A 27,092-nucleotide genomic window follows, 5' to 3' on the forward strand; every position below is an offset into this window, starting at 1 on the left:
CTTAAAGGCTGTGCTCAATTCCAGGTTCAGTCAAAACAGCTAGTCACTCGGATGGCCTGAAAACCGGGGGGCTCCTAAATTTCTCGCCAATGGCTCAACCAGAGAGGTTCCGTTGCAAATAAGACCTCAATTGGATAAAAGTCATCAATATACCTATTTCTACTTTATACTTGTGAAAATAAAGACCATCGTCCTTTTTCTCTTACGAATAAGCAAGTTTCGTCTCCAGTGCATATCGGTGTTGAGAGCGCGTGGCGCGTCGGCTAAATATCGGCCAAATGTTTCCTGGCGGTAGACTTTTTGCCGCTTCAATTTCGAGCTTCGCTTGCAATCCCTATTCCAACCTCAGCCCTCTCAGCAGCACATCTCCATGCGCAGCGATCTCGTTGGAACCACTTCAAGCACGTTAGAACCGGGATGAAGCGAGAAGTTCGATGAGCCAAGATGTCTGATGCAGATTTCGAGACGATCCAGCGGCTCCAGCAGGAGCGCAACGCTGCGGCGGCTGCCATGAAAAGCTCCCGCGCGTTGGCAGCCTCAAATCAACGCAATGACTCGACGAAGCAGAAGCTCACCGACAGCGCCGATAATGACCTGTACGACCGACAAGCCGACAAGTTTGCAGGATACCACACATCTCTGCCCATGGGAGATGACGATGAGATGGAGGATGGAGACAACACGCGTAGGCTCGTTGGTCAATACACGGCTTCCCGCGAAATCATTGACGAGTTTGCCCGCGGCGATGGCGTTGAGGAAGACGATATTCTTGCTGGCAAAGGCGAGAAGAGCAACCGCATCACAGATCGTGAGACCGATTATCAGAAGCGAAGGTTCAATCGTGTGCTTACGCCGACTCGAGCCGATCCTTTTGCTCAGAACAGACAGGCTGGTGCCGCAGAGGATGGGACCAACTACCGAGAGATCATGGAGATCCGTGAGCTTGAGCGTGAGGAGGAGCGTGTAATACGAGCTATCCAGTCAAAGTCGGCTAATGGCGATAATGATGATGAACCCAAGCCGACACTCGTCGATCACGACAAGGAAAACGCAGAGGCAGGCTCCACGGAAGCGGTCACGTCGGTGCGCAAGCGAAAGAAGAGATGGGACGTATCTTCGACGCCTGCTGAAGAAGAAGAATCCAAGGAAGAGAATGGGGCGGCGGAAAAGCCTAAGCGGTCTCGATGGGATCAGACACCGGCTGTTTCTGGCCCCGGTGCCATGGAAGCTCCCAAGACCAAACGCTCGCGATGGGATCAAGCGCCATCCGCAACCCCGATGGGCAACCAGGGACTAGCAACTCCCATGCATCAGCCGCAGACAGTTGCAATGCCTACAACCTTTGGCACTGATATTTCTGGACGAAACATGCCCTTGAGCGATGAGGAGCTTGATCTACTCTTGCCTGGCGAGAATGAAGGATACAAGGTCCTGGAACCCCCTCCTGGATATGAACCTGTTCGGGCCCCAACTCACAAAATGATGGCGACTCCCGCGCCCCAGACCGGCTTCACGATGCAGGACCCTGACCAAGTTGGACTAGGCGGAAAGCCAATGCCGGCAGAAATTCCGGGAGTCGGAGACCTACAGTTCTTTAAGCCCGAAGACATGGCTTACTTTGGCAAGCTAACAGATGGCTCTGATGAAAACGCCCTGAGCGTCGATGAGCTGAAAGAGCGAAAGATTATGAGACTACTTCTCAAGATCAAGAACGGAACCCCGCCTATGCGAAAGACGGCTCTTCGACAGATTACGGATAACGCAAGACAGTTTGGTGCCGGTGCCCTCTTTGACCAGATTCTCCCTCTTCTGATGGAAAAGACGCTGGAGGATCAGGAACGCCATCTGCTTGTCAAAGTCATTGACAGAATCCTCTACAAGCTGGACGACTTGGTCCGCCCATATGTACACAAGATTCTCGTTGTTATCGAACCGTTGCTGATTGATCAAGACTACTACGCTCGAGTCGAGGGTCGTGAGATTATTTCCAATCTTAGCAAAGCCGCAGGTCTCGCCACCATGATCAGCACAATGCGGCCCGATATCGACCATGTCGACGAGTATGTTCGAAACACTACCGCCAGAGCATTCGCGGTTGTGGCATCCGCCCTCGGCATTCCCGCTTTACTACCTTTCCTCAGAGCTGTCTGCCGAAGCAAAAAATCATGGCAAGCCAGGCATACCGGTGTCAAGATTGTGCAACAGATTCCCATCCTGATGGGGTGTGCAGTTCTCCCCCATTTGAAAGGCCTAGTCGACTGTATCGCACCCAATCTTAGTGATGACCAGACCAAGGTCAGGACAGTCACTAGTTTGGCCATTGCAGCTCTTGCAGAAGCCTCCAACCCCTATGGTATCGAGAGTTTCGACGACATCCTGAACCCGCTGTGGACTGGTGCTCGCAAACAGCGAGGAAAGGGACTGGCTGGTTTTCTCAAAGCTGTGGGATACATCATTCCTCTCATGGACGAAGAGTACGCAAACTACTATACCAGCCAGATTATGGAGATTCTACTGCGAGAGTTTTCCTCCCCTGATGAAGAGATGAAGAAGGTGGTCTTGAAGGTGGTATCTCAATGTGCAGGTACAGAAGGAGTAACGGCCGGCTACCTAAAGGAGCACGTTTTGGATGAGTTTTTCAAGAGTTTTTGGGTACGACGAATGGCTCTGGACAAGAGGAACTATAGACAAGTTGTGGAAACCACTGTCGACATTGGCCAGAAAGTGGGTGTGAGTGAGATTATCGAGAGAATCGTCAACAATCTCAAGGATGAAAGCGAGGCCTACCGAAAGATGACTGTCGAGACTGTCGAAAAGATTGTAGCCAGTCTGGGTGCTGCAGACATTGGCGAGCGACTTGAGGAACGTCTGATTGATGGAATTCTCCATGCCTTCCAAGAACAAAGCGTTGAGGATATCGTAATGCTCAATGGTTTCGGCTCCGTTGTTAACGCTCTAGGAGCGCGCTGCAAACCATACCTACCACAAATCGTCAGCACAATCCTGTGGAGATTGAACAACAAGTCAGCTACCGTTCGTCAGCAAGCGGCGGATCTGATTTCTCGAATCGCAATGGTGATGAAGCAGTGCGGAGAAGATGCTCTCATGGGTAAATTGGGAGTTGTGCTGTACGAGTACCTCGGAGAAGAATATCCCGAGGTTCTGGGATCGATCCTGGGAGCCCTACGATCTATTGTCACTGTTGTGGGTATTTCTCAGATGCAGCCTCCCATCAAGGACTTGCTCCCTCGCTTGACCCCTATTCTACGAAACAGACACGAAAAGGTGCAGGAAAACACCATTGATCTGGTTGGACGTATTGCCGACCGTGGCCCTGAGAGTGTCAATGCTCGAGAGTGGATGAGAATATGCTTTGAGCTTCTTGACATGCTCAAGGCGCACAAAAAGGGAATTCGAAGAGCGGCAAACAACACATTCGGTTTCATTGCCAAGGCCATTGGTCCCCAGGACGTCTTGGCTACGCTGCTGAACAACTTGAGAGTGCAAGAGAGACAGTCTCGTGTCAACACCGCCGTTGCTATTGGTATCGTCGCCGAAACTTGTGCTCCTTTCACCGTCCTTCCAGCTCTGATGAACGAATATCGTGTGCCGGAGCTCAACGTCCAAAACGGTGTGCTCAAATCTCTATCCTTCTTATTCGAGTATATTGGTGAAATGGCAAAGGATTACGTCTATGCTGTTACACCCCTACTCGAAGATGCTCTTACCGATCGAGATCAGGTTCACCGACAGACTGCCGCCTCAGTTGTCAAGCACATTGCTCTCGGAGTGGTTGGCCTTGGCTGTGAAGATGCCATGATTCACCTGCTCAACTTACTCTATCCTAATCTATTCGAGACTAGCCCCCACGTCATTGACCGCATCATCGAAGCTATCGAGGCCATTCGTGTTGCCGCGGGTCCTGGCTTGGTGATGAACTACGTATGGGCTGGACTCTTCCATCCCGCGAGAAAGGTGCGGACACCTTATTGGAGGCTGTACAACGATGCCTACGTAGCGGCTGCCGATTCCATGGTCCCATATTATCCTAACCTGGACGATGAAACTCTGGATCGACCAGAACTGGCCATTATCCTGTAGTTTTTTGAGAAAAAGATCTTGCTACGATGTGGGCAATAGCTTGGATGGAATGAACTAGGAGGTGAATTCTCTTTTTTATTTCTTGACAAGAGGAAGATACGAGAGAGAGGATTTGGGAATTGGTATGAATTGCGTTTGTTTGAATTGTAATAATGTATAGGAGTGGATTACGGTGGTATGCGTTGGGCGTTCTTTTCCTGCTAGATTACCCTAAAAATGACGAAAGTGTTTATCGACTCGTCCTATAGCAAATTCATGCAAGTTGTTGGCAAAGCAAGCCTTTACGTTCGAAGCTGTGAATTGATAAACTAGCTACATTCGAACTCGCTGCCTTGTGACCATTTACTCTCCCAACATTGCAGTAAGACATGCCCTTTTCTGCCTCCATCTGGCATATAAACCCATTTCAACGAGGTCAATCGTGTTGATGTTTGACACACACATACTTCATACAACCCTCCCCACCTTGATTCCCTAAACAATGTTGTAAAGGGAGAGAGCGTTCGTTTCAAGAAGAGACAAAATCAGACTCAGCTTCGCAAATAAGCAAACCGAAAGAGGGAAAAGAAGAAGAAAGAAATCTTTGGAATGGAGAAGCAAAAAGAAAGCCCCTACGTCATGAGACATTTCTTTTTTTGTCTTGCCTCACTTTGTCTCACCGTGTAGCCCAACATCTCCGTGCGTGCGGTTATCGTCGTCATTTACATTTCATCAGGAGTCGCTGCAAGGACTTGTTACCCTAAAAACTCATTCCAACGAGTGGGAAAAAAGAGGGCAATTTTGCATGGATTGAGAAATTTTATACGTGGCTGATGCAGAAAAAAGATGATTGGGCAGAAACCGTCAAGCAGAAACAGCAATGTAATAACATGACTTTGTATTTTGTTGAATGTTGTTTCATACCTAGGTAGGTGATCATTCTACTACAACCACATGGCAGCCGAATTAGGGGGCTGTTACCACTTTCGGGCCGTCGGTGTATCAGTTTCTCCGTACTGCCGAAGTAGAGCCCAACAAAGAAAGAAGGGGAAAAAAATAAAAATAAAAATAAAAAAACGGTTCAATACAGAATGTCCAACTCGTTGTAAACATACGCAAAAAAAGAAAGCTGCCCACTATCAGAGTCGAACTGATCACCTTGTCATGTCATAATACTAGTGACACGCTATACCGCTTAGCCAAGCGGGCTAACCGCTTCTGAGTTGAACAATCGGAGCTCACAACCAGAATATGAATGTTTACGACCCAGCAAGAGGACGTCTCATCACCCCAACGTTTGAATCTCAGCAACAATAGCAGTCTTGCATCTGTACAAGCTTCCATAACAGATGGATCAGTGAATGGCTGGTTGACGTCACATCTCACCGCTCGTCTGAGTCCCCCATACCAACTGAATGCTCCATACACTGCTCTGTATCGTCGACGAACAATCTGCCATGCATCATCCAAGTCTCGCTCGCCCGAAATGTCTCACTTATCTGGTAAGCGTGAGCAGCTCTCTCAGCCCTTGGAATACTAGTAGTTTGCCCGGCAATAAACTAGTGACATTCTCATTTCACTACCGGGATGGATGGGTCGATTGATTTGATTTCACAAAAGAAGAGGACATGGCATGCACATAAGCACACAATGTCACACAACAAGACAGCGCTAGGATGCAGAGACAAAAAGCCTTTTGCCGCAAGATCGAAACGCGATCTTTGCTCTCTCGCTACAGTATATACGGATCCTTGTTCGCCTTTTCGCTCCTCGCGCCCTCCTTGGGCCAATGGCGTCCCAACCCACTCCGGTGCAGTGTGCATGCTGCGATGCATGCGTTAAAAAGGTGATTCGTAGCCCCGTCGTGCAGTAGTGTGCGGCAGGCCCCCCGATGGAATAAGCAGTGCGTGCAGCTAGATATGCAGGTCTGAGTTCGCACCAGAGAAAACCAAGCAGCCATTTGCCCTTGGCAATGATTTCGTTGGCTGGATGCTCTGTGGGATAGTGTTAGTGTAAGCACTTCGTATGTGATCCCGGCAAAATCACAAGCTCAAAAAAAAAAAGAAAAAAAAAAGGCCAACGGAAAAAGGCGGTCGGATGTCTTGAGCCGTTCTGAAATGCTAGGCGGTACGGAGACATATGGCAAAGTTCGTACTGTACTTGTAGCATCTCGCGCTCCATACAGGTGCCGCTGCTTGGCACGTCTGCGTGTACTTGTGGGCTGTGCAAAAGTTCTCATGTTTCACTGCAATGTCCGAAGAGAACGTTATTTCTCCTTTCCCAACGGGAATCGGAGGGAAAAAAAGAAAGAAATCATGTGTGCTCCATAACCAAGCAACCGAATCACCAACGGCATCTGACACCTTTCTCGATAGCTGGAATGGCCGATTCCCTGGGCGCAGGGATCAATGGTATATTGCTGTTAGTCGAGCGAGTCTTGATATGCCATGATCCTACGGAGCTCGTCCATGGGATCTGTATTGTTTAGCACCATCGGCTCCCCAGCCCCTGGGTTTTCCAAGCCCATGGCATTGGTTAGCAGGCTTGTGTCTTTTGGGGAGGGTCGAGTTATCAGTAGCACAGCGTCGTCGTGGGAGCGGCCGGTCCAACGCCACGGCGGCGGAGCAAATGTTGTCAAAGCGTCTGGGAGGGATCAAGCTTGTACAGTAGCAACAGCAGCAAAGTCGCACAACAGCAATCAGCCACCTGCTGGAAGGGAAACCAACGACCAACCAAAAGGGACTGCCATGTCTCTCCAGGGATCCAGGACTAGGACAAGCAAGACAATGGCATGCTCCGGCAAACGCTGCCCTGTATCGTCCGAATCGGTGTGCTCGGAAATAGCCATGTGTATCACGCTTCGAAAAGACCCGGCGTCATTCAGCCATTGGCCTTCTTGTGCCGTGGCTGCGGACCGAACAAGTAGGTATTCAGGTAAACATGCGGTTGTGGTCGAAGAGGTGATGGCCGCATGTTATTCACGGCGAGTGCCCACGTTGGACCACATCCAACAAACGTCGCTTTCATGTCATCTCTTATGGATTCAGAGTCCCTAGGATCTCTGATAGAACGTGAGATGGCAAAATCATCTGCATAATGCTGGGTATCCAAGTACCTACGGTTTGGCTCGACTCAGGTCAGATTTTGTTCTCGTTGAAGCGCCATGCTTGGCTTCAGAGCCAAAACTCACCTGCTTGATCATATGGAGGAATCATTTCAGGAGTTATTGTACTCTCCATCGCAGATGCGTGGACAGATGCTGTTACTTGTAGTGCTTTACCGATACAACACCGCCAGTCTTTGACGGCTTCTACACGTACAAGGAGCTTCGCACTGTGCCGAGAGTACAGACACAGCACGGGCATTGCGTGTGCCGCAGCGAATACTGTGCAACGCGGTGGAATTGGAATCGGAATCAGTGGGGCTGCTGTACTGTACAGTATGGACAGCAGGTGAGATGTGAGAGCGTAGCAAAATCGACGTCATAAAAGGTCGGTCGTTGGCCGAGCATGCAAGACTGTACGAATGCAATCCCTGGACTACCGTAGGCGAGGGCAGGTCAGTGAGTGCGTGCAGTATAGGCGCAATTCCCAGCAGTGCTCGCAAGCAAGTGCGCACAAGACGAGCAAGATGCGAAATAGACAGAGGCTCTCTTGGATGAGAAGAACCAAGAAGGAACAAAAGCCCGTAGCCAGGGCTTATTGTCGCAGCTCCTTTTCTCAGCTGCGAATCCCTGTAGATTGTGTCAAAACCGAATCGCAGCCCACCGATAAGGGACCGTTCTAGAACACCCGTCAAAGCAGATCTGACGTTGATCGTGGCCTTTTGGTTTCTTGGCCGGCGACCAAGGGAAAGAGAACCTGAAGATCATGGCCACCGACGAGTCTCCCGCACGTGTTTGCAGGCCGGTCTCTCCACCTTGGACTCAACTTTATTTGCACAACAGCAGAGGCTGAAATTCGGTGTTGGTGCAACAGCGTGTTGTTCTGTACTATATACTTGCCGGCCATCCCAACCATGGCCAGTGTGCCCAAACCTGTAGCAAAGGGAGATTAGCTGCACATTACATATTGTGTAGCTGGTTGGGAGCATGATTGGCAAAGGCTATCCAGAGCGGTGTGAGCTGGGACGTCTGAATACGCATACGAGCACCGACGTGCGTGCTTTCTACAGACCATTTTACGCGGAGCCGACCGCCAGCCGCCGTACTTGTCCGTTGCTTCCGCTGCATTTTTTTGTAGGAACAAATGCGAAAAGTCCAGAGTCCGGGACATGAAGACAGTGATTGCTGGGGCACTGACCGCTGTACCCCCCCGAAGCATCTCGTCCGTGCAGGGCCTGCAACAATGCCGGCCAATTCACAGGGGAGACAAGAGCTTCTCTTGAGAACGTGGGCTATGCGGATACAAATCCCGTCCTCCCCACCCTTGTCATGACGAAAACGTGTGAGGATTCAGTGTGTTTGTTCCATATGGAGAGCTCCCACGCACTTGCAACACAAAAAGGTGGTATGGCATTTGCGTGCTTCAGCACCAAGACCCGAAATGAGGGGGACACGGGAGAAAAGGGTCAAGATAGAGCAGAGATTGTGGATGGACCCTACCTATGCGGAGTACAAGTACTACTCGTAGGTATCACTCTAAACGAGTACCGTACAGTACAGTACAGTAGCATTCGCGCACACACACTCGTAGACACACGCCATCTCTCTATTCAGTATGCAGCACGTCTGCGTGCTGTGGAGGAGCAGGAGCGCAGAGATTGTCAACAGCCTTGTCTGGTCGGCGACCTCGTGGTCCTCGTGCTCACCGGTCTGTTAATTAGTCTCCCGCCTCTCTTTCGCTCATTGGGAGGGATGCTAGCTCCGTCTCCAAAAGTAATTTCCCCCGGCCCTAGAAGCTGGAAGTCGCGGTTGAATGGCTGCTGGAGATGCTCCAATTAGCAGCTGTACCCACCCGGCATGCAGGCATTGATAATCTGGTCGACGGGAAAGAAAATACGAAGTTGCAGTACTAAAATCGCACATCATCAATTCCAAACAGACCTACAGCGCCTGCCCAGTGCTCTACAAACGATGCAGAGAGAGATTCGACCATGGCGGCAGGTAGCCAAAAAAACATGCCTAGGACGGATTGGTTAGCTGATAAAGAAGAATTAACGATGCCACCATCGTATGCAGCGGGCGGAGTGGCATTAGCCGGCACCCGTTCATCTGCCGGTAATGGCGCGACGATCGTCGCCGCCAAACATATCGGGTATCTGGTATTAATCTCCAGCGCTCGCTCGCTCCATGTACTACGACAATACATGATAAATTGCCAGCCACTGTCCACGCATGCTTGCCTGCTGTAATTTGAGCGTCGTGCCTCGCCATGCAGACGTAAATAGATTCCTCTTGTTGCTGATACAACGCATGTTTCTGCAAAGGGCCGACTCGTTCGGCGCAGCCACTCCCTGCGTAATAGAAGACTGAGCACTGCTTTGGTCTGCAGCCAGCACCACTTGAGGGCAGTTGAATGTATCGGCTCCTCCAGCAGGTACTGTACTGCACCATTCTCATCATTTGCCTGCATCACACGATGAGCGCTAGTCCCCTCTGCTCGTCAACTGAGTCAAATCGGCACCATTAAACCGAACAGGCAACCCGACGTCGAGCGGCTCTTCTGCTCCTCAAGGCCGACTGGCATTCGCACACACCGACTGCACTGTGCTGTGATGTGGAGCAGGGCCGCCCTTTGGAGAAAAAGCGAGAAAAGGGATCCCTAGCCCAAGTGGCGCGTTTCATGTGTCCCAGTCCGGCCTACTGCCTCCGCACCCAAATCCTCGGTTCATGGGAGTCGCAAGGCGGGCCTCGTAAAATATGGACGTCGCCACTTTGTGTGTGACCCAGAGCCCACGGCCAGGACGTGATACTGTGCTCGTAGCGTGTGTTTGCCCGCAGCCAGTCTCAGTCAGCGCCTCGAGTCTCACTCTGGCGGACACCTGGAGGTCACATTAGTGATGCGCCGAGAGAATGTCTAGGACAGTGGATGGGAGGAGAGAGGGAGGACGAGGAGAAGAGAAAGGAAAAGAAAACAGAGAAAAGTCCCATCGCAGAGTCGGTTTGTGATTCGCGCACTCGTACAAGTACTGCGGGCAATGGCAACTGCTATGGGAGCCACTACAGTAGAACGGGACTTGAGAAGTGGCACTTCTTCTTCTTTTCGCCCACGGGTGTCCCAAAGCAGCCGTGGCCTGTGGGGACTGCTGTATTTTGGCGGACAGCGGAAAGACTTTTGAGATTCAAGTCATTTCGAAGCTGCTGGTGAACCTGATACACTGTACAGGACGAGCACGACGGCGTTCCTAGCCTAGCAGCCTAGGCGCACGTTAATTACAGATCGAATTGAGATGGTGCTATATGCTATAATAACGGAAAAGCCGTAATAACTAGCAGCTGTCTAATAATGAATGGCGGAAGAATATAGTAGTCTCCACAGAGAGCGGACCTTTTTTTGTCCTTGTTCCTTGCACAGAATAGAATTACTGGAGCGGTTCTTCCGAGTGTATACAAGTAAAGTAAAACGGATGCCTCCTTCGCCTTACTCGTGCTCGATGTTTTGTGCGAGTGCGGAGTGGGATTATGGTTGTTTGGGGGCGTCTTGGTAGTGGTAGGAAGGTATTAGCGGCCTGTGTTGAAATGAGATATATGAGAGAGTTTAAGCAGGGAGTGCTAGGCGAGTTTTTCCATTGGGACTCGAGAATATTACAGGCTAGCCCCGAGTTTAGAGCGTTGAAGCAAAGTACTCAAAAAGTGTCTGATAACAATGTTCCTGTATGTCGATGCCAGTGCCTGATCAATCATCACAGCCATGTCACTCAAAGCGTATGGGGGCGTCGAAAGAGCAACATAGCCTTTCCCCCTTTTTTTCCTTTCCTCAAATCTTTCTTCAAAGCTTCTTGTCCCTTTTTTTCTTCTTCCCTTTTTGCCTAAGCGGAGGCGTACTGGAGTTTCTCTTGTACAACCAACCCTTTGAAGCAGTGCGCATGTGACACTATCTCTAGAGTATACACTAAGCAAGTCTGTGATTTAGCACGAACAACTCTCCAGTAGCACGTCTGGGTCTCCCTCCTCCCTCAACGCTTGTGAACAACGTAATCTTGAGCCGCAATGTTACTGATGCTTCCCAACCCAAAAGTCAGCCATGGACCATCATGGGGGCTTTTTTTTTTTGGCTGGGATATATGTGTTAGCGAGAGCTTGGAGGAGAACAAGCAACAGACTACAGGCGTAGTGTGGCCGGGGAGCATCGAAATGGTGGAGCAGCCGCAATGTGGAGACTCCTTTTTCTTTTCTTTTTTTTTCCCTTTCTGATGGGAAGCTAGCAGCGATGGAGTACTCGCAGTATAGCGCTTGTATAGTGGTGGGAACGTTTTCTTGGGATCCCTGGAGCGGTCATGTTAACACCGATTGCGGGAGAAATGGCCGGTAAGGAGATGGCCTGCCAGCAGACATGGGACCGGCACAGTATGGGCAAAGCGGCTGGTAGCTCTGAAAGCTTTCCTTTTCTCCTTTTCCTTGTCCAGATTTTGTCCATATTACTGGTCCCCGTCAAAAGCTGATTTGGAAGAAAGGAAAGAGAAAAATTAAAAGGCAAACGAACCAACACAATCAGCCATACCTTGCCGTTAAAATTTAGCTCCCTAGTATATTTTCCGTACGAGGTTTCAGCTGCCAGCATTCCTGCATCTGCCTTCTCTGTTGGTCATAGCTGGATTTCACACTATCGTGTGTCAAAACGCAGCTTGAAGCTTCGTAGGCGATTTTTTTTTTTATTATTCCCGGCGGCAGCCAGCCCTGGGCCAGCGCCACTCCCAGCGCACTGTCAACCCTAAACAGGATGCAGGGAGAGAGGGATCTAAGGTGACGTACTTGTATATGGAGACAGTGCGGAGCAGAGACACTGTGCTTCCACATGGGCTTTTATTCGGGGCATTAGAGAAACAAGGGAGGCACATGTACAAGTAAGCGGCGAAGTCGCTGGGACGCACACGGAAAAACACTATACGCACTATGTTCATACTATCCTGATGCTATTGGACGCGGCAGAGGAACATGAGCAGGCGAGGGCTTCCGTTACGAATGGGAATTCAGATGCGTATCCGCGTTGCAGGGATGCAATTTCAGCAAATTGGCCACCACGGATTCCACAAACCCCAAGTCTCATGTGGTACCGCTTGCATGTAACCAGCCGCATACTGGCAGCGACAGGTGGTCGTGGTCTAGTGATGTGAGTTGCCATATCGACATGCCGAGTAGCACATGAACCCGTCATAGAGGGCACCGAGGCATATGGAGCACATGTGCCGTTTTACAAGAAGGGAGGGGGAGGGAGCGGGCTGGTTCCGTTACAGGCTTGCTTTCGATGCGCATACTGCTAATAACAACGAGGCCCAGAAAAATAAAGTAGAGGGCGTTGTACAGCGCCTGGCTCACGCTTTTGCCCTACCGTCGTCTAAACTCAGACGGGATAGGGAAATATGTCAAAGGCTTGAAACGATCAAGACAAGAACTTGTGGTACAGTTGATAGCGTAGCGATGAAATCGGCGGTGGAGATGTGCGTTTTGCGGCGCCGTTTGCTTGTTACGGGCGTTTTGGGGTCGCAACACGTACCGCGGCCGTCATATATTTTGGGAGGCTGAAATATAAATAGGCGTGCCAAGGCGCAGCATAATGACGAAAGGAGAGGCCAAAAACTTGCTTGAGGTGCTGCACAGGCGATGAGATGACGATGATGGCCCCGTCCGTTCTGGGACGGATAGGCGCTTCTTTGTACTTTTGGGCTGGCCCTGTGGCCTGTGTCTCATCAACACATGGGGAAGGGGGGTTGCCCAAATCGTCGAGATTGGCGCGGGGAAGCATTTTTGGCGGCGGCAGTAGCACTAGGCAGAGCAGTCAGCTAGCTAGCTGGCAGGCAAAAAAAAAAAAAGCAGAGGTGGTGTGGTGGTGGTGGTGGAGGTTATCGTGATGAGATCCACCTAAACGGTCATAGGCGTACGTCAGGGCTTGCTGTTGGTGTTGCCAGGCCTGCTGCCCGTCCCCCCGCAGGAAGCCTTGCTTTCAAGGCGTGAGGGCCTGTGTGTTCTCACCTCAGAAATGCCCCATTGATGCCTTGATTTTTTTTGTAGCACATGTATGCTATTTTCGAGTCGGGATACAAGGCGTTCAGGTTGCTCTGCAGCTTTATATGGCTGCCTACCGGTGCGCGCGCCAGAGCTGAGCTGTGGCCATGCTTTGATCGTCGTTGCTGCACTGGTTACAGGGTATTGCTACAGCCTCCACAGGCATATGCAGGCCGCTATAGCTTCAAGCTTACCCTTGAACTGCCGATGAGCGGCTATACATTGCTTGGGATCTGCCCAGAAAGATGGGCAGAACAAACATGAAACACAGACTGGAATACAAAAATAAAACTTACAAAGAAATTAATTCATACACAGCCTGCTTAGCGACCCGATTGCCTCTCCAACCCTTTTTCTTTGCCTCCCTCGCTAGCAGCAGAGCGCCCTGCCCTACCTGTGCTGCGTCCTTCGTCGTCTGCCGTACAGCACATCACGTATGTATGCACCATCCAACCTTTTTTTTTTTTTTTGTTTTTGTTTTCCCCTTCTCTTTCTTCTCTCTGCCCCCACCCACCCCGGACGGCGTCGACGCCGCCGTGGTTCTCCCCCTGTTTGCCGTGCTAGAGGGGACCTTTACGTCAGGGCTGCACTGCGTCGACACCCGGCCGTCCGCCGCCAAAAACGTGTCCCCACCGGGCCGGGCTGGTCCCCTGGTCGCTGCTCCGTGTTCCGCACGGGGTCCGTACGGAGTACTCCTCTGGCTTCTCCGTATGAGGAATTCTGGCAGCCAGCGCAGACAAGAGGTTGCCCATTCTTACTGCCTGCACCCTGGCATGCACCCTTATCCGATACGGCGCAGGCTATACTTCAGCTAGCCAGATTGCTGCTCGCGGTGTCGCATCCCCCCAAAAATCCTCAAACATGCTGCAAAAGTGCGCGTACTTGCATCTACAGGTGTGTAGTGTGTAGCATGTGGCGATGGGTACTTGAAATGCGTGATTCTGTACAGGAGAAGCGATATCCTTCCCTGTATCCTGTAAACCTTCTTTGTTCCTTGTTTATTTACTTTGATTTCATGTGTTTATACAGTCTTGATTACTTTTTCCTCTGCCTCTATCCGTTCTTGAAGCTCCAACGATTCAGGGCCCTCCAAGTTCAGAGTATCATATCCATTTTAGTATTAGCCCAGAAGGATATGCCCTTCAAAACATCCCAATATCGCCTAGCGCCCTGTACCAGTCCCAGCGGCAACTTGGCTGCTCCCTGTAGGTACATTGCCTTGCCTTATAGCAGTGCTACAGGCGCATTCCATAAATTTTATCAATGAGCTGCACCACTTGCTGTATATTGAAAAATGCATTTGATATTCTCGTTGCTCGCCGGATATACTAATATCCTCGCAAGCCCTTCATCGGCAGTTGTTGTGAATACGACACACACATAGCGCTCATACACCAGACTTATAAGCCGCACATTTCGGCACAGTAGTCCTGCTGGCTGCTCAGCGGCCGCTGTCCCCTGCATAAATCTCCTCTCTCTCCGCAGTGGCGGCAAATGCCCCAGCACCCTCATCCACTCCCAACTTGCACTTGTCGCTGTTGCAGGCCCTGGGTTAAACTGCCGTAGCCTTAACCAACAAGCATTTTTTATTCTCTCTCGCTCTCGCTGGCCCCACCCGCAACTTTGAGCAACAATCCCTGCTTTGGCTCCCAAGGAAGGGAAGTAGACGCAGAGGTATACAGTAAAATACAGTGCGAATAGCAACCGCGAAATGTATTCGAGGCTCGCACATGCCAGCAGGGGATGGCCGCGCCCTCGCTCGTACTCTGTGCTGCACGCAGCCATCTTGCACCCAGCACCGACACGGAGTACTTGTGAGCGGTACTGAGCGGTACATTCTGTAGGACAGTGCAATACCCAAGGCAGGCAACAAGCCAGCGCAAGAAAGAGCAAGGCAACTTGGACCTTCTTTCCTCCCAAATCCTCCACCCCCCCCACCTGCCTTCCCACCCCTCCCCTGGTCGTGCCTTCCTAGTCCCACAGATTGCATCTCCACCCCCTTTCAGATCCACGCTGGCTGCTGGCTTGTCTCTTTGTCGACATCATGGCTCCTGCTAGCTACACCCACTAAACCGACATCCAGATGTTGCTGCCACTTTTCGATACATGGCGGCCACTTGTATCATCTTTTTTCGCCTGCCACTTTGCATTCGTCTTTTGCTTCTTACTCGCAACGCATTTAATCTCCTCTTTTTTTCCCCCCTTGGCGCTGAATCGCCTCCATTCCATTCATCATCATTGCAATTGCTCCTTGTTTGAGCAAGATACCTGCTTGTACGCGTACGAGTCGAGTACTTCCAATCTCGAGGTACTGTACTTGTGTGGGAATTTCGCTGCCTCTACAAACACCTGGCCCTGCTGCTCGTGTCTCAAACTTGCCACAGAGCTGCTTTCAAACACAGCACCAGCCTTTTTACTTGCTATACATACAAGTGGCATTTCTCTTTTGCCTCCTCTTGTATTCTTATTCTTCCCCCCTCACCTCTCATCAGCGTCATCACCACCACCATCGCTTAGACAGTGGAAAAAAAAGCACAAATCACCTGGGGCCATACCCATACCTGGACATCTGACCCCATCTCCTCGATCAGAGACATTTACCTGCCAGGGCAGCACAAACGCATTCGCAAAATCCGCATCTGCCCACTCCCAATCTCTTCCCCTGCCCGCTGGCAGTCTGCAAACTTGTTTTTGGCCTTCGTCTTGGGCTTCTCCCCTCCAAGCAGTCGTCATCATCCCTATCAGTCCCAGCACCGTCTGCTGGCCGTTCTCCTCTCAGTCTTCTCCATACTCTCCACCGCGATTTGGCCATAGCACAGCTCCATAACGGAGTTTTGGTGGTTCCCTGTGGGTTTCTCCCAAATGCTCGTCACTTAATTCAACTAGCCTGCAGCCCCCCCCGGCCGGTTCTTCTTCCTAGGGCCAAAAGCACTACCCTACTTCATCGCAGCAACCCTGTCGCCTCGGGCTTTACGAAAGGGACATTGGCCTGCCGATCACTTTGGCCCAGAGTCGTCACACCAGGCCAACCTGGGACCTCCTCTGGCATCCCGCTAAAACTGACGCACGTCAATTCACTGACCCGAGGACACACTTAAGACTTCGCTGATCCCACCTTGGTCCTCCCGACAAATCACTCCCAACTCCAGACGGGATCTTCTGTTATTTTGGACTGTGCTACCGACTTGGCAATCTTCTAGTCGGGATCCCGCATCTGATCAACAAACCTTCTTTCTACTCTCCCACGCAGACGCACCACACGCACGCACATCACCCAGAGCTGTCTCTTGTCCTTGAGCCTTCTCCTGATCATCACTTACACAAAGAGAAAGGAAGAGCAAACTCACCACAACCACGACAACACAATCAAATTACACACCGTTGAATTACACATTACACATTACACAAACACCAACATATCGACCAATCCAATACCACTCACTACTCCCAGCCAATCTTCACACTACATACACCATGACCATGACGCTGGACGCACCCCAACAGCAGCGATTTGGGCCCGTTATGAACTTTGACTACCCTCCTCACGGCCAGCAACCGGCCTTTTCAAATCCGTGGTCCTCATCACCTTCTGCCTCACAGACCGCCGCAGTATCAGGAAGCAGTCTCTACGTTGGCGGACCGGCGCCACCTCCTCTCAGTCACAGTCTCGTGGCCAAGCCTCACACCGCTCGCGCTCCCCTCTCCAGCGGACCTCCTTTACCATCCTACGGCTCATTGCCCGTCGCCACATCTGGAGCTGGTAGGTTTCTCATTCTCTTATATATATAATCTAGATGTACATGTATATGTGCAGCTGCTTACTTGTCTCATCATCAGATCTTCTCAGCATGAACCGCCTTCAGACCTCTTCTGCTGCCTATGCAGATGCCACCTACGCCACGACAGCCTCTCCCGTCCACGGCCACTTTGCACCTCATTCAGCTTCTGCATACGACACCATGGGCTATGCCCCGGCCCATGTACGACCTGCATTTGGTGCCCTCGGCCACGAATCAGATGCCTCGCGCAGATTTTCTCAACAGTGAGCCACTCCTTCGTTTGCTACTTATCAAGTTAACATGACTGACAATTGCATCTCCAACAGCGTCCATACTGATGACCGAAGAGGCTTTGCTGAAGCTCTTGATGCCAGCCACGGCATGCTTGCCATGAGCCAAGAGACACCCAGAAACATCTATGGCCGCGACCGATCTTCTGTAGACTCATATGGCTTCCCGTCAACTCATTCGACCAGCTCCTCCGTCTCGTCATCTGGCGGCTTCGGCTCCTACTATGGCGACTCCGTCTCTGACTACTCTACTGCCGGCTCAGATATCGAGTCTGTTAGCTCGAGAACACTGCCTCGACCTCAGGGCATGATGTCCTCCTCAGTCCCTCCTGCACCCCAATCCATGATGGGCCAGTTCAGCTCCAAGGTCTCATCTAGCACACAGAAGAAGCACAAGTGCAAGGTTTGTGACAAGCGTTTCACACGACCAAGCTCTCTGCAGACTCACATGTACAGCCATACTGGCGAAAAGCGTAAGTATTCCGAAACAATATCCTCTGTTATACATGGTCTAATAGATATCATCAGCATTCGCCTGCGAAGTTGAGGGCTGTGGTCGCCACTTCTCAGTCGTCTCAAACCTTCGACGCCACCGAAAAGTCCACAGAGGCGACGCCCGATCTGAGGCTGGTTCAGAAGACCACCACTCAGATTAAATCTGATGTTTCTTTACCCTCCAAAACCGGACCCATCGATTGATTCCGGCTGTATTACTAGAACCTTTTATGACTGCGGCCTGTGTGAGGCCAAATCTTCAACCATTTTTTTCAGTCACCACCTCCCGCACATCAGCCATCTGTAGCAGCATAGAAGATGCATGAGATGTAGCTGCGGGAGCTGGGGAGTTGAAGAAATCGACCATCATTTCTAAAGATTTAATTGGTACAATACTCAGACTACGACTTCATCTCACGACACCAAATTAGAGGATGCGGGTTCAAAAGAATCCCGAGGTTAGGAAGGGAATTTTTTTCTTTTTCTTTTTTTTTTTTTTTTTATTCAAGAGATGGTACGGCTATGCGCATGAATTTTCGCTACTTGTCAGGGATACCAGTGCGTTGCATTGCGAGATCACATCAAGAGGCCTTTTGGCTGATGTGATGCTCTCAACCTTTTCCTTTTGTTGATGTTGTTTATTTTCCTTCTGAATTTCTTTTTTTTTCTTTTCTTTTTGGTTTCTGTCATTTACGGCTTCATTTTATCAATTTTCTTTCTACCTTGGTTGCTTGCTGGAATGGCGACTCTTTATTTTTTGGGCTATGATCTCGGCTGGAACGATGGGATACACGAGCCTTTCCAGTCTGGCGTTTTGGCTGTGGGGGCACTTTATCTCAAGGGGATTATTTCTTTCTTAGTATGGAATTTGTGTCAACGTTCATCCTCGCCAGCCTTCCATTATGGATTACGGATGGAAGCAACTTGGGGCTTGATATCATCGGTACAAGTGGGAGGGATGGAAAATATGGCAACCGAGCGGCTTTTTTGCTGTTGTTTAGTATTGTATAAATAGGCCCTATCTCACGGTGACGATATACCCATTCGATAGCATTGTGAGTCTATTGTTGAATACACTAAATTCATTATCACTCAAGTTCTTCTCTTCTGTCCCCTTTGGTTGTGAGCTATATTTTTTGAAGCTATAGAGTAGGTAGGGTTATCGACAGAACGCACTGCTGCATGGTCCCTGCCGATCACTGGGCCAGCTACCCTCACACGACTCATGGTACAGTAAGAGCTGCTAAGAGTAGTTGGTGGTTAAGGAGAGGTGGAAACCGGCAAGAGAGCAACTGGGGTTTCTTACGGCGACGATCACGGCGAGGATGTCCCAAACAGGCGGGTGAGGTTTGGCGGAGCAGCCGAATCATATGCATTCGCGGGCTTCTGTTGCGACTTCGTGTTGACAGCGGACGGGATCGACACATAACACGCGGGAGAAGCATTCGTCTCTGGGGAACCCGCAGCTGCCTAGCTTCGCGCTTACATGTAAGCTCTCTCTCTCTCTCTCTCTCTCTGTCTCTCTCTCTCTGTCTCTCTCTCCCTTTCTTTCTCTGTTTATAGCATGTTTGCAGGCTTGAGCTGAGTCCACGCACGCTACACCATCCAAGGGGAAAGGGAAAAGTGGAAAAAGGAGAACATGCATACGCGATATGTAGGTTGGATGGAGCATGGGATAGCGCTGGATTGATTTGATATTTGATATTTGCTCTCCTTTCTCCTTTCTCCTGCTTTTCTCATTTACCAATCGTCTTGATGGGCCAGTTCTGTGGAGATGTGATAGGAAATGTCGGTTGAGGCTAATACTGCTACTGTACAAGTAGGTACTGATAGGACTTGTTGACCACGATATGAAATTCATTCGAGTATATGACTTCTCGGATGCATTGGAGAGAGCACGACATATTCACAGGACGATCACTTCCTCAAGTTGGAATAGAACGCGCGTTTCAGAATCGAATATCATTGCTGATTATGGGATAGGAGGGATCCAAGCATATGTTGTCAAGACCGGACAAGCTTTGTGGGGTTTGCGAAGGTTGTGACTTGGCTACATGCTGCCAAGCAAATAAATTTGGAGAATGAATGGTACATGCAAGGGTGATGATATTTGGAACGGGTTTGTGTGGATGGGATTATTTTGAACACACAAAAAAAGAAATGGGCTGCATGGGTTATCTGGCGGCTGAAGCGAAGCGAGGGTGGCGGGTTTCTCTTCCGGAAACCCGTTGATTTGCTTCATTTTGATATATGGAGGAACTTTGGGGAGTGGTGGGTATAGTGATTTTCTTTTCATATACCTGCAAGCGGTGTTTGGGAAAAAAAGAAGGTGTGGTGATATCGAAGATTCTGCAGTTGAACGGTGCCACGAGGACGGCTGCTTTTCCTTTTTTTGAATGAACGTGACGACGAAGAGGAGGAGGGAGGAAGAGGGGAAAGAAGGAAAGACGGGACCACATTTGTAAAGGATCGACAATGGGCTTTACTCTCTTTGATGCAACAGCAGATGTTGCTTGTTTCCAAATGCATACGCTGATTATCGAGATGGGCTCTTGGAGGCTATGATGGTCTATGTATATCTCCCGTTCGCCGGTCTGGGGGCCTTTTTTTTTTTTCGGGTGGTGATGTGCAGAGGAGAAGACCAGAATTGGATTTAGGCAGTGCTTTTGCCTTTGAGGGCTAATATAGTATATAGGCCTATTATTGAACACTGCGAGAGGCCTTTTGCCTTTGCTCAGCCGCGGTAGGCACACACACACACACACACACACATGTGTTATTGGGGCTATATGATGATGCTATTTACGGTGAAGGTGGGAGGAGCCCAAACTATAAGCCAGATATGTATGATGACAGCGGGCATGAGTTTGCTGCGGTGAGAGAGGAGTTTTTGCGTCTGCGTGAGGATGGCGATCCCATTCCGTCTATTTTTGATTTCAGGCTTTTTTGCGTGTAAGTGGTGGTTTTTGTTGATGTTATGATGCGTTTTTGGGCATGTGCCGCCGGGGCTGCCTCACGATGATGTGAGGTTGCTTTCAGCCTCGGCCTTGCTCATTCTGGGTATAGGTGCCGAACGCCTCGGTCTAACCAAAGTTCCCAAACGTTTATCAGAAAGAGATGGAAACATGATGCCGTCACCGTTTTGAAAATCCGGTTACTGCCCGTTTCTTCTTTTAAAAAAGAAAAAGCCACGACGAAAGTGGCGTTTGAAAGTTTTTTGCTAAGGGTAGCGCAATTCGCACTTTATTTTGGTGGCGCAAGATGGCGCCGCCGCGAAGACGCTTCTTTGGTAACGGGAAGGGCAACAACGTGACGTTTTGTTTAAGCGGCGATTTTTTGTTTATACGTGAAAGTACTTTGTTTTCTCTCTTTCAGTGTTTCTTATCGTAATAAAGAAATACAAATATTTATTTTTTCATGCGATTTTTTTTGGGGGCGAGGTAGTTGTAGCGTAGTATTGTGTCAGAAGAAGCACATATCGGCGCCCAAATTTACCATCCGTATGGCTGTACCATTCTAATGAAAGGATAAGAGCTACAAGCCGTCAAGATGAATGCTGCCAGAGACAACCAGAAGACAGCAGGCTACACACTTGAGCTACGCAGAGCACACTGTACTACACTGGAAGCAAGAAAAAGTATACAGTGCCTCTCTCAAAAGGGAGCCCAGGTGATTGTGTGGGCTACAACAACCTTGGAGAGCTAGCAAAGAAAGCGAACAGGGATCAGGGGGCGTGTGATTAAAACAAGCTTTGCCTGCGTTTGCATCCCGACAACTGCTACGGTATTCCATGTACCAGGCCAGAATAGGGGGCTGTTTTGAGGGTTTCTTTGCACTCTGGCTGCGAAGTGACGTCTGGTGATACCAGATGATGGGAAAGGTCTTGGCCGCGTATCTTTAATCTTGTCATCTTTTGGGAGCAAATTTGGAGGAACAGAATAGCTAGCTGTAAGCGAAACAGCCCTTTCATTGGGCTTTCTCCTACCAAAAGTTGGTGGAGCGAGAAGAACTAGAAAGCCCGCTAAGCATCGCGGCCACCAAAAATCGAGGCTACCACAAAGTCCTACTCGTACGGATGTCATACGAGAAGACTCGCATGGTCACGACATCTCATCTGGGGACTTTAATGACAAAAACTCGTACTCGAGATTACTACCTTCTATAAAGCAACAAGAGATTATCGGCAATGGCGCTCTCAGCTGCCACGGCTACTACCCTTTCAACCTTTGCCCTACTTGAAGAGGAACGTCGTGCTAAGGAATACGATGAAAATTCTCCGCTGTATGCCCCGAGAGGAAGGCGACCTCTTGTTGCGTATCCAGCTGTGACGAAATGAATGTCACTGGAGGAGGAAGAAGCTGGCCCGGCGGCAAGGGTACCATAGCACAAAGTAAACAGTAGCAGTACAGAGTGGTACCACCAACGGGGACCCCTGTCAGAAAGGCTGAGAAGATCAATGGGTACAAGAAGTTTGAAAGAAAACGTCCAAGAGAATCAAGCATTTAACAGAGTGTGGGCCTAAAAAGCTTCTTTTCGTTGCCTCGACCAGGACGAAGATTTGGTGAACGAGATATAACCACCTTCCTGTCTGGGCGGGTTCGTGATGCCCGCACATGTAGTGCTGATAATGATCATGTCGATTAATACTCAGGTAGGGAGGTAACACAAGTAAGCATGAAAAGAAAACAATGTATGAGTAAGTGCTAGCATCGACTCTCCATCTTTTTCTCTCTTTTCCCTTTAGTGGATGAAGGCCACTTACACCGACAATTTTCGCATTGTTTTAGTGCTGCTTTTTTTGATCTTTCTGTCCACAACACATTATTTTAAAGCCGTGCTACCGCGAAAAGGGGAAGTGGAAATTTTAAAAAATCGGGGGAAGCGAACCAGGGGATGATGGGGGGAAAGCGGTTTTCTTCCTTTTCCCATCATGTTCAGGGGATGAGCATAATAAGATGCATCGGATCGCATCGGATCGTCGTTATCCAGGTTAATGCGGTTATTTTGCTGTCTGGTTTGCTGCTGGCGGCCTATTTGCGGTTAGTATCACCAGAGGGGCGTGAAAATAAGTCCAAAGATTTCAATACAAAAAGAGCTGGTTAATATTCATGCCGAGGCACGGTGGGACCTCTTTTTTGATACCATCGTTGTCCAGCAAGCCCTTTTTACACTACAGTAGCACCAACTGTGCTATGGATGCTAATGTAATTCTCCGTCCTATGTGGACCATTCTGCTCAAATGCTTTAAAACAAAGTAGCGTACAGTATCTACGTGGTACTTCTCCACAAATAACGGGACGATGCAAAGAAATAAGGAGCAGAACGAACAAACGGCTCGTCAAAAATCAAAATGCAAAACCGGATTTCAGCCAGTAAACTTGCATCTCAGCACCTCTCACTTCTTCCTGCCACTCACTAGCAGCAAAACAGGGACAGCGTCCAAACACAGAAGGTGCGCCTTGTGGTGCTCTTTCCCTGCTGAAAGGATGGCGATGGAGCAATTGACGTCAGCGGCTGCGGCACAAGGGTCTTGTACATGCGCTAAGGACACCCCACATAGTATGGATCCCGAAACGTCATTCTATGGCGCCGTCATTGGGCGAACTTGTTCATTGCAGGATTGCGCTGGGCTGGGGGACGCATCTCGCTGCGGATCCCGGAAATACTTTTGTGTGTTTTGGTCTTGCTCTACTGTATGAGAATAACAAAGTTACAGAGGACACTACAACGCTGCTGTATAATTCGATGCGTTGGTTGGTGTGTAACGGCATAGCACGGTGCTGCAAATCTGCGAGATGCAATGAATCTACAAATGCCATACCGCCCCATCCCAGCTGGAGAAACGCCCATTCTTTTTTTTTCAATCAAGATGCTAGCTTCCCCTTTATGCATTTCAGATCTACCTGTCTAATGCGCTGGCCGATGCGGCTGCGAAGTACAAGTAGGGATATTACAAAAATTAAACCCGTATATTAAATATGTGACAGCGCGAATGCACTGTGTGCGCGCACCGTGCTGCAGCAGATTCCCGAAAACGTGCTAACAAAGTACCGCAAGTACCTGCGGGGCCTGCGCACAGTGCGTCCCTGAAGCAACGGCCAGCGAGGTACATGCGCTACAAAGCTGGAGTAGAAATGCGGTACTTCCACTTTTGCGTACAGTGGACGGGCAGCTCCACCAGAGCTCCAGCGCAGGCAGAAAGGCACTGACATGCGCTGTATTTCTCCGCTTTCCCAGTGCCACAGCGCCGCTAACAGACCCGGCTCAGTCCCTAGCGGAGGCGTCAAGCTGGCGAAACTTGGAGCCACGATTTGATACTGGCAGCCAATTGCTAACGGTGCCAGAGTTGCAAACGAACTTTTTAGCTCAACGGCGCCTCTCCCATGTGTCAGGGCGTTGCCACTGACGCGTCAAGTCTTGGCGGCTGCTGTACTTGGAGCCAATGGCCATTTACCGTTTCTACAGTCGGAGCCACGCTCTCAGTGGCTTTTCAGCCATTTCGCTTCGTTCCTTGTTCTGCAAGTGCCTCGTGTCCAATCAACCCACTCCAGCGATTCTGTGGCGCCCGTTTCGAAGGTTTCGAAAACGGGCTCGAAGGAAAAAGAGGATATTTCTGAGAGTAATTTAACGTTTTGATATTATGACGGTGGGTTGTGAGTATACACAAAAAAAAAGTTCTTTGCTTCTTTTTTCGGCTGAATTTCCCGCTCCCCTTGCCACCACCATCATTTGCCGTTTCATATCAAGACAGAGATGGAAACGGCGAGCGGCTTTGATATGGATATGCGCACACTGTATTGGACAGTATCTGACATTCTCAGGGATACGGTACACTATTCCATAGAATATTCCAAAACGTAGAAGCATTTTATTTTATCTTATTATTTTATCATTCTTTTTAGAGACTGCCATGTGCCTAGTGATTATTCTCGGCTGTTTTACTATAGCAGCATCAAGGGGTGTAAAGAACAAGAGGGAATTCTAAAATAATCAGCACGCATTTCTCAACTTTACACACTACAACAACACTAGAGTTATCTCGCACAAGGTGCTAGATAACTTTTCCTTCAATAATTAATATTTATATTTCAAATTTGTGTATTAGTTTTATTTTGCGGTCCCTATTTGTCTTTGCACCCTTGCAGCATGTACATAGATTGCGCGTCTCTTTTCACTTCCTCCATGGCGGCTAAAAATAAATCTGTAACACACTAAAGCATGGGGGCTATTTGCCCATCGTTTTTGCTACTTTCGCACCACTCGTGCCACGCGTAATAAATAATACGTGGTTCGAAATGCGTAGCTGTGCTTGGCCATTATCTTGTTAGATTGCTTTAATAAAATCCCCTGCTAATGCTTGAATTGTGTTGGTGGTGCATGCATTGCTCCTGTCTGTCCTGTTTACAGCAACTTGTTGAAAGGCACAACACAAGACAGATGTAAAATGCGTATCTTGTTAGCCTCGCCCTCTTCTCCTTCTTGCGACGAGAATAACCTGATTTTCCACAATCATCGTCCGAGCCACTCTTACCGACAGAGTCAGAGGTCTGTATCACATCCATCTTTGCGTCTCGTATCAGAAAAAGTGGGCGTCACAACCTTCCGCTATTAGCACCACTTATTACTTGTCTTGTTACATTTTCAACTTGCATCCATTATCTATACACACACTTCTCTCGTGTAGGTATCTATCTCTCAACTCTCATTTCTTACTAGAATCGAAATTTTAAAATTCCCCTTCCACCTTGTAAGCGGAATAATGTAGACTACCCCATATTAATCAAGCAATCCCTCTCCATGATCCCTGTAGATTTTTTGCGCTTGGACGCTCTTTTTCCTTCCAAAACTGCTTCGCCCCTTTCGGTAGGTCCGGGGCATACCTGTATCCAGGAACCAAATTGGAAAGATACAGGTACAGACAAGGTTGTCCCCTAGCTAGAGCTAAAAGAATAAGATGTCGCCTGTTTGATGACAGCCGGAGATATTTCGACTGGCGGCCGACGAGCGGCTTCTAATCTACACACTATTTTTGCTGACACCGTTGGATCTCACCAGGGCCTATGCTTTTTCTTTTCCTTTTTCTGTCTAATTCCTCTTGTACTTTCGAGATGCTGAATTTGCATTCAAGCATCATCCTTCCCCTGGCTAAAAAAAAGAACATGGGTGGAAAAAAAAAGAAGACTGAAGCGACCCGCTGGCATAAGCTTTTCTAGAAATGAAGTAATCATATATTACTGTCGAGGTGAATTGGTGTCTCTCTTGAGATTACCATCCGTTTTTGGCTAATTGATCAATTTGTTTAATCTGTATACTCCTCTCCAGTCTCTAATAGTATTCTTCACTTGCACTGGAACTAGGAAGTTAGCTGACTACCTAACGTAACGTCGTCTCAGGTGATGCACATGAAATGAAGATTCTTGGCCCCAGCGATAATGAAACCACAATGGGAGATCAAGTGACACATGAAGAGATTACTTGGAGAACATACCGTGATTCTTGTAACGTAGTAGCTGCCACAGATGAACATAATCCTTCAAGTCTATTCACATGGCGCCATTACATCTCTTTGTGTCCAATCTCAGCCATTGTAACGCTGTTCAGCAATTTACCGTTTTAGAGATGCGAGCAGGTAAAATTCAATGACCTACTCCGACTCCATGTTCACAGACAGCTCCAAGGCGTAGGGATTGTCCTTGATTTTGCGCTGGCCAAATGGTGCACATGGATATTCTCATCACGCATAGACGGGCATTGATACGATACGGGATATCTGAGATACTCTTTGAAATTACCGTAGGAATAGCTGGCACTGTGCTAATGTAGTTTTGCAAATCAAGTAAGAATGGAGATTGTTTGGTAATGGCTTCTTAGGAAGCACCCGTAGAGCGAATTGAGAGGTGGCTTTGCGCCATCTTCACATTGAGTACTCGCATGTATACAGCTTTCGAGAAGATTGAAATGGATGTCTCTTATAATATAACATCCAGCCGTGTCTTGTTCCATGTACATATAATACTTCTGGCTGTAACATCACCCATTCGATTGAAGAACGCTCCAAAAAGGTCATAAAAAAAGCTCATGTACCGCTACTCTTGCCAAGTAGAAAGAGCATTCAATTGAACGTCACGACTCTACGAGATGAACCTGAATATTCATTTCATACATCCAACAACATTTAATCTATTTACATATACTACTTCTGGCGGCAATCTCATCATCTCGATCAAAGTATCCTTTAAAGGTTGCAATAAACGCCCAAGTTATCGCTACTCGGGCAAATTAGAA

At 49.1% G+C, this 27,092-nt stretch overlaps 3 protein-coding genes and 1 non-coding gene across 4 annotated transcripts; 2 read left to right on the forward strand and 2 right to left on the reverse strand.

Moving 5' to 3' along the window:
• Positions 1 to 339: 339 nt before the first annotated feature.
• On the forward strand, positions 340 to 4,380 carry TrAtP1_004357 (uncharacterized protein). The gene has a single exon (XM_014083906.2). The coding sequence runs from the start codon at positions 445 to 447 to the stop codon at positions 4,099 to 4,101; it is 3,657 nt and encodes a 1,218-aa protein (XP_013939381.1). The 5' UTR covers positions 340 to 444; the 3' UTR covers positions 4,102 to 4,380.
• Positions 4,381 to 5,210: 830 nt separating this feature from the next.
• TrAtP1_004358 lies at positions 5,211 to 5,289 on the reverse strand. The gene has a single exon. It is a non-coding gene; the product is annotated as a tRNA-Thr (tRNA).
• Positions 5,290 to 16,717: 11,428 nt separating this feature from the next.
• Positions 16,718 to 17,968, forward strand: TrAtP1_004359 (uncharacterized protein; the record flags this gene model as incomplete). Its single annotated transcript, XM_014083909.3, has 4 exons — positions 16,718 to 17,003; positions 17,081 to 17,285; positions 17,349 to 17,785; positions 17,841 to 17,968. The coding sequence occupies 4 exons, from the start codon at positions 16,718 to 16,720 to the stop codon at positions 17,966 to 17,968; spliced, it is 1,056 nt and encodes a 351-aa protein (XP_013939384.2).
• A 1,153-nt stretch (positions 17,969 to 19,121) lies between these two features.
• TrAtP1_004360 (uncharacterized protein) lies at positions 19,122 to 21,717 on the reverse strand (the record flags this gene model as incomplete). The annotated part of the gene is made up of 2 exons (XM_066112269.1): positions 19,122 to 19,277; positions 21,604 to 21,717. 2 exons carry the CDS (start codon positions 21,715 to 21,717, stop codon positions 19,122 to 19,124), a joined length of 270 nt encoding a protein of 89 aa, XP_065968352.1.
• Between the last annotated feature and the right edge of the window lie 5,375 nt (positions 21,718 to 27,092).

The sequence above is a fragment of the Trichoderma atroviride genome, chromosome 2 (assembly GCF_020647795.1).
Source record: "Trichoderma atroviride chromosome 2, complete sequence".
In the NCBI taxonomy this organism is placed as follows: domain Eukaryota; kingdom Fungi; phylum Ascomycota; class Sordariomycetes; order Hypocreales; family Hypocreaceae; genus Trichoderma; species Trichoderma atroviride.

Excerpts from the sequence above, each read along its gene's own strand:
- TrAtP1_004357 (XM_014083906.2), top strand. The coding sequence starts at position 445 with ATGTCTGATGCAGATTTCGAGACGATCCAGCGGCTCCAGCAGGAGCGC.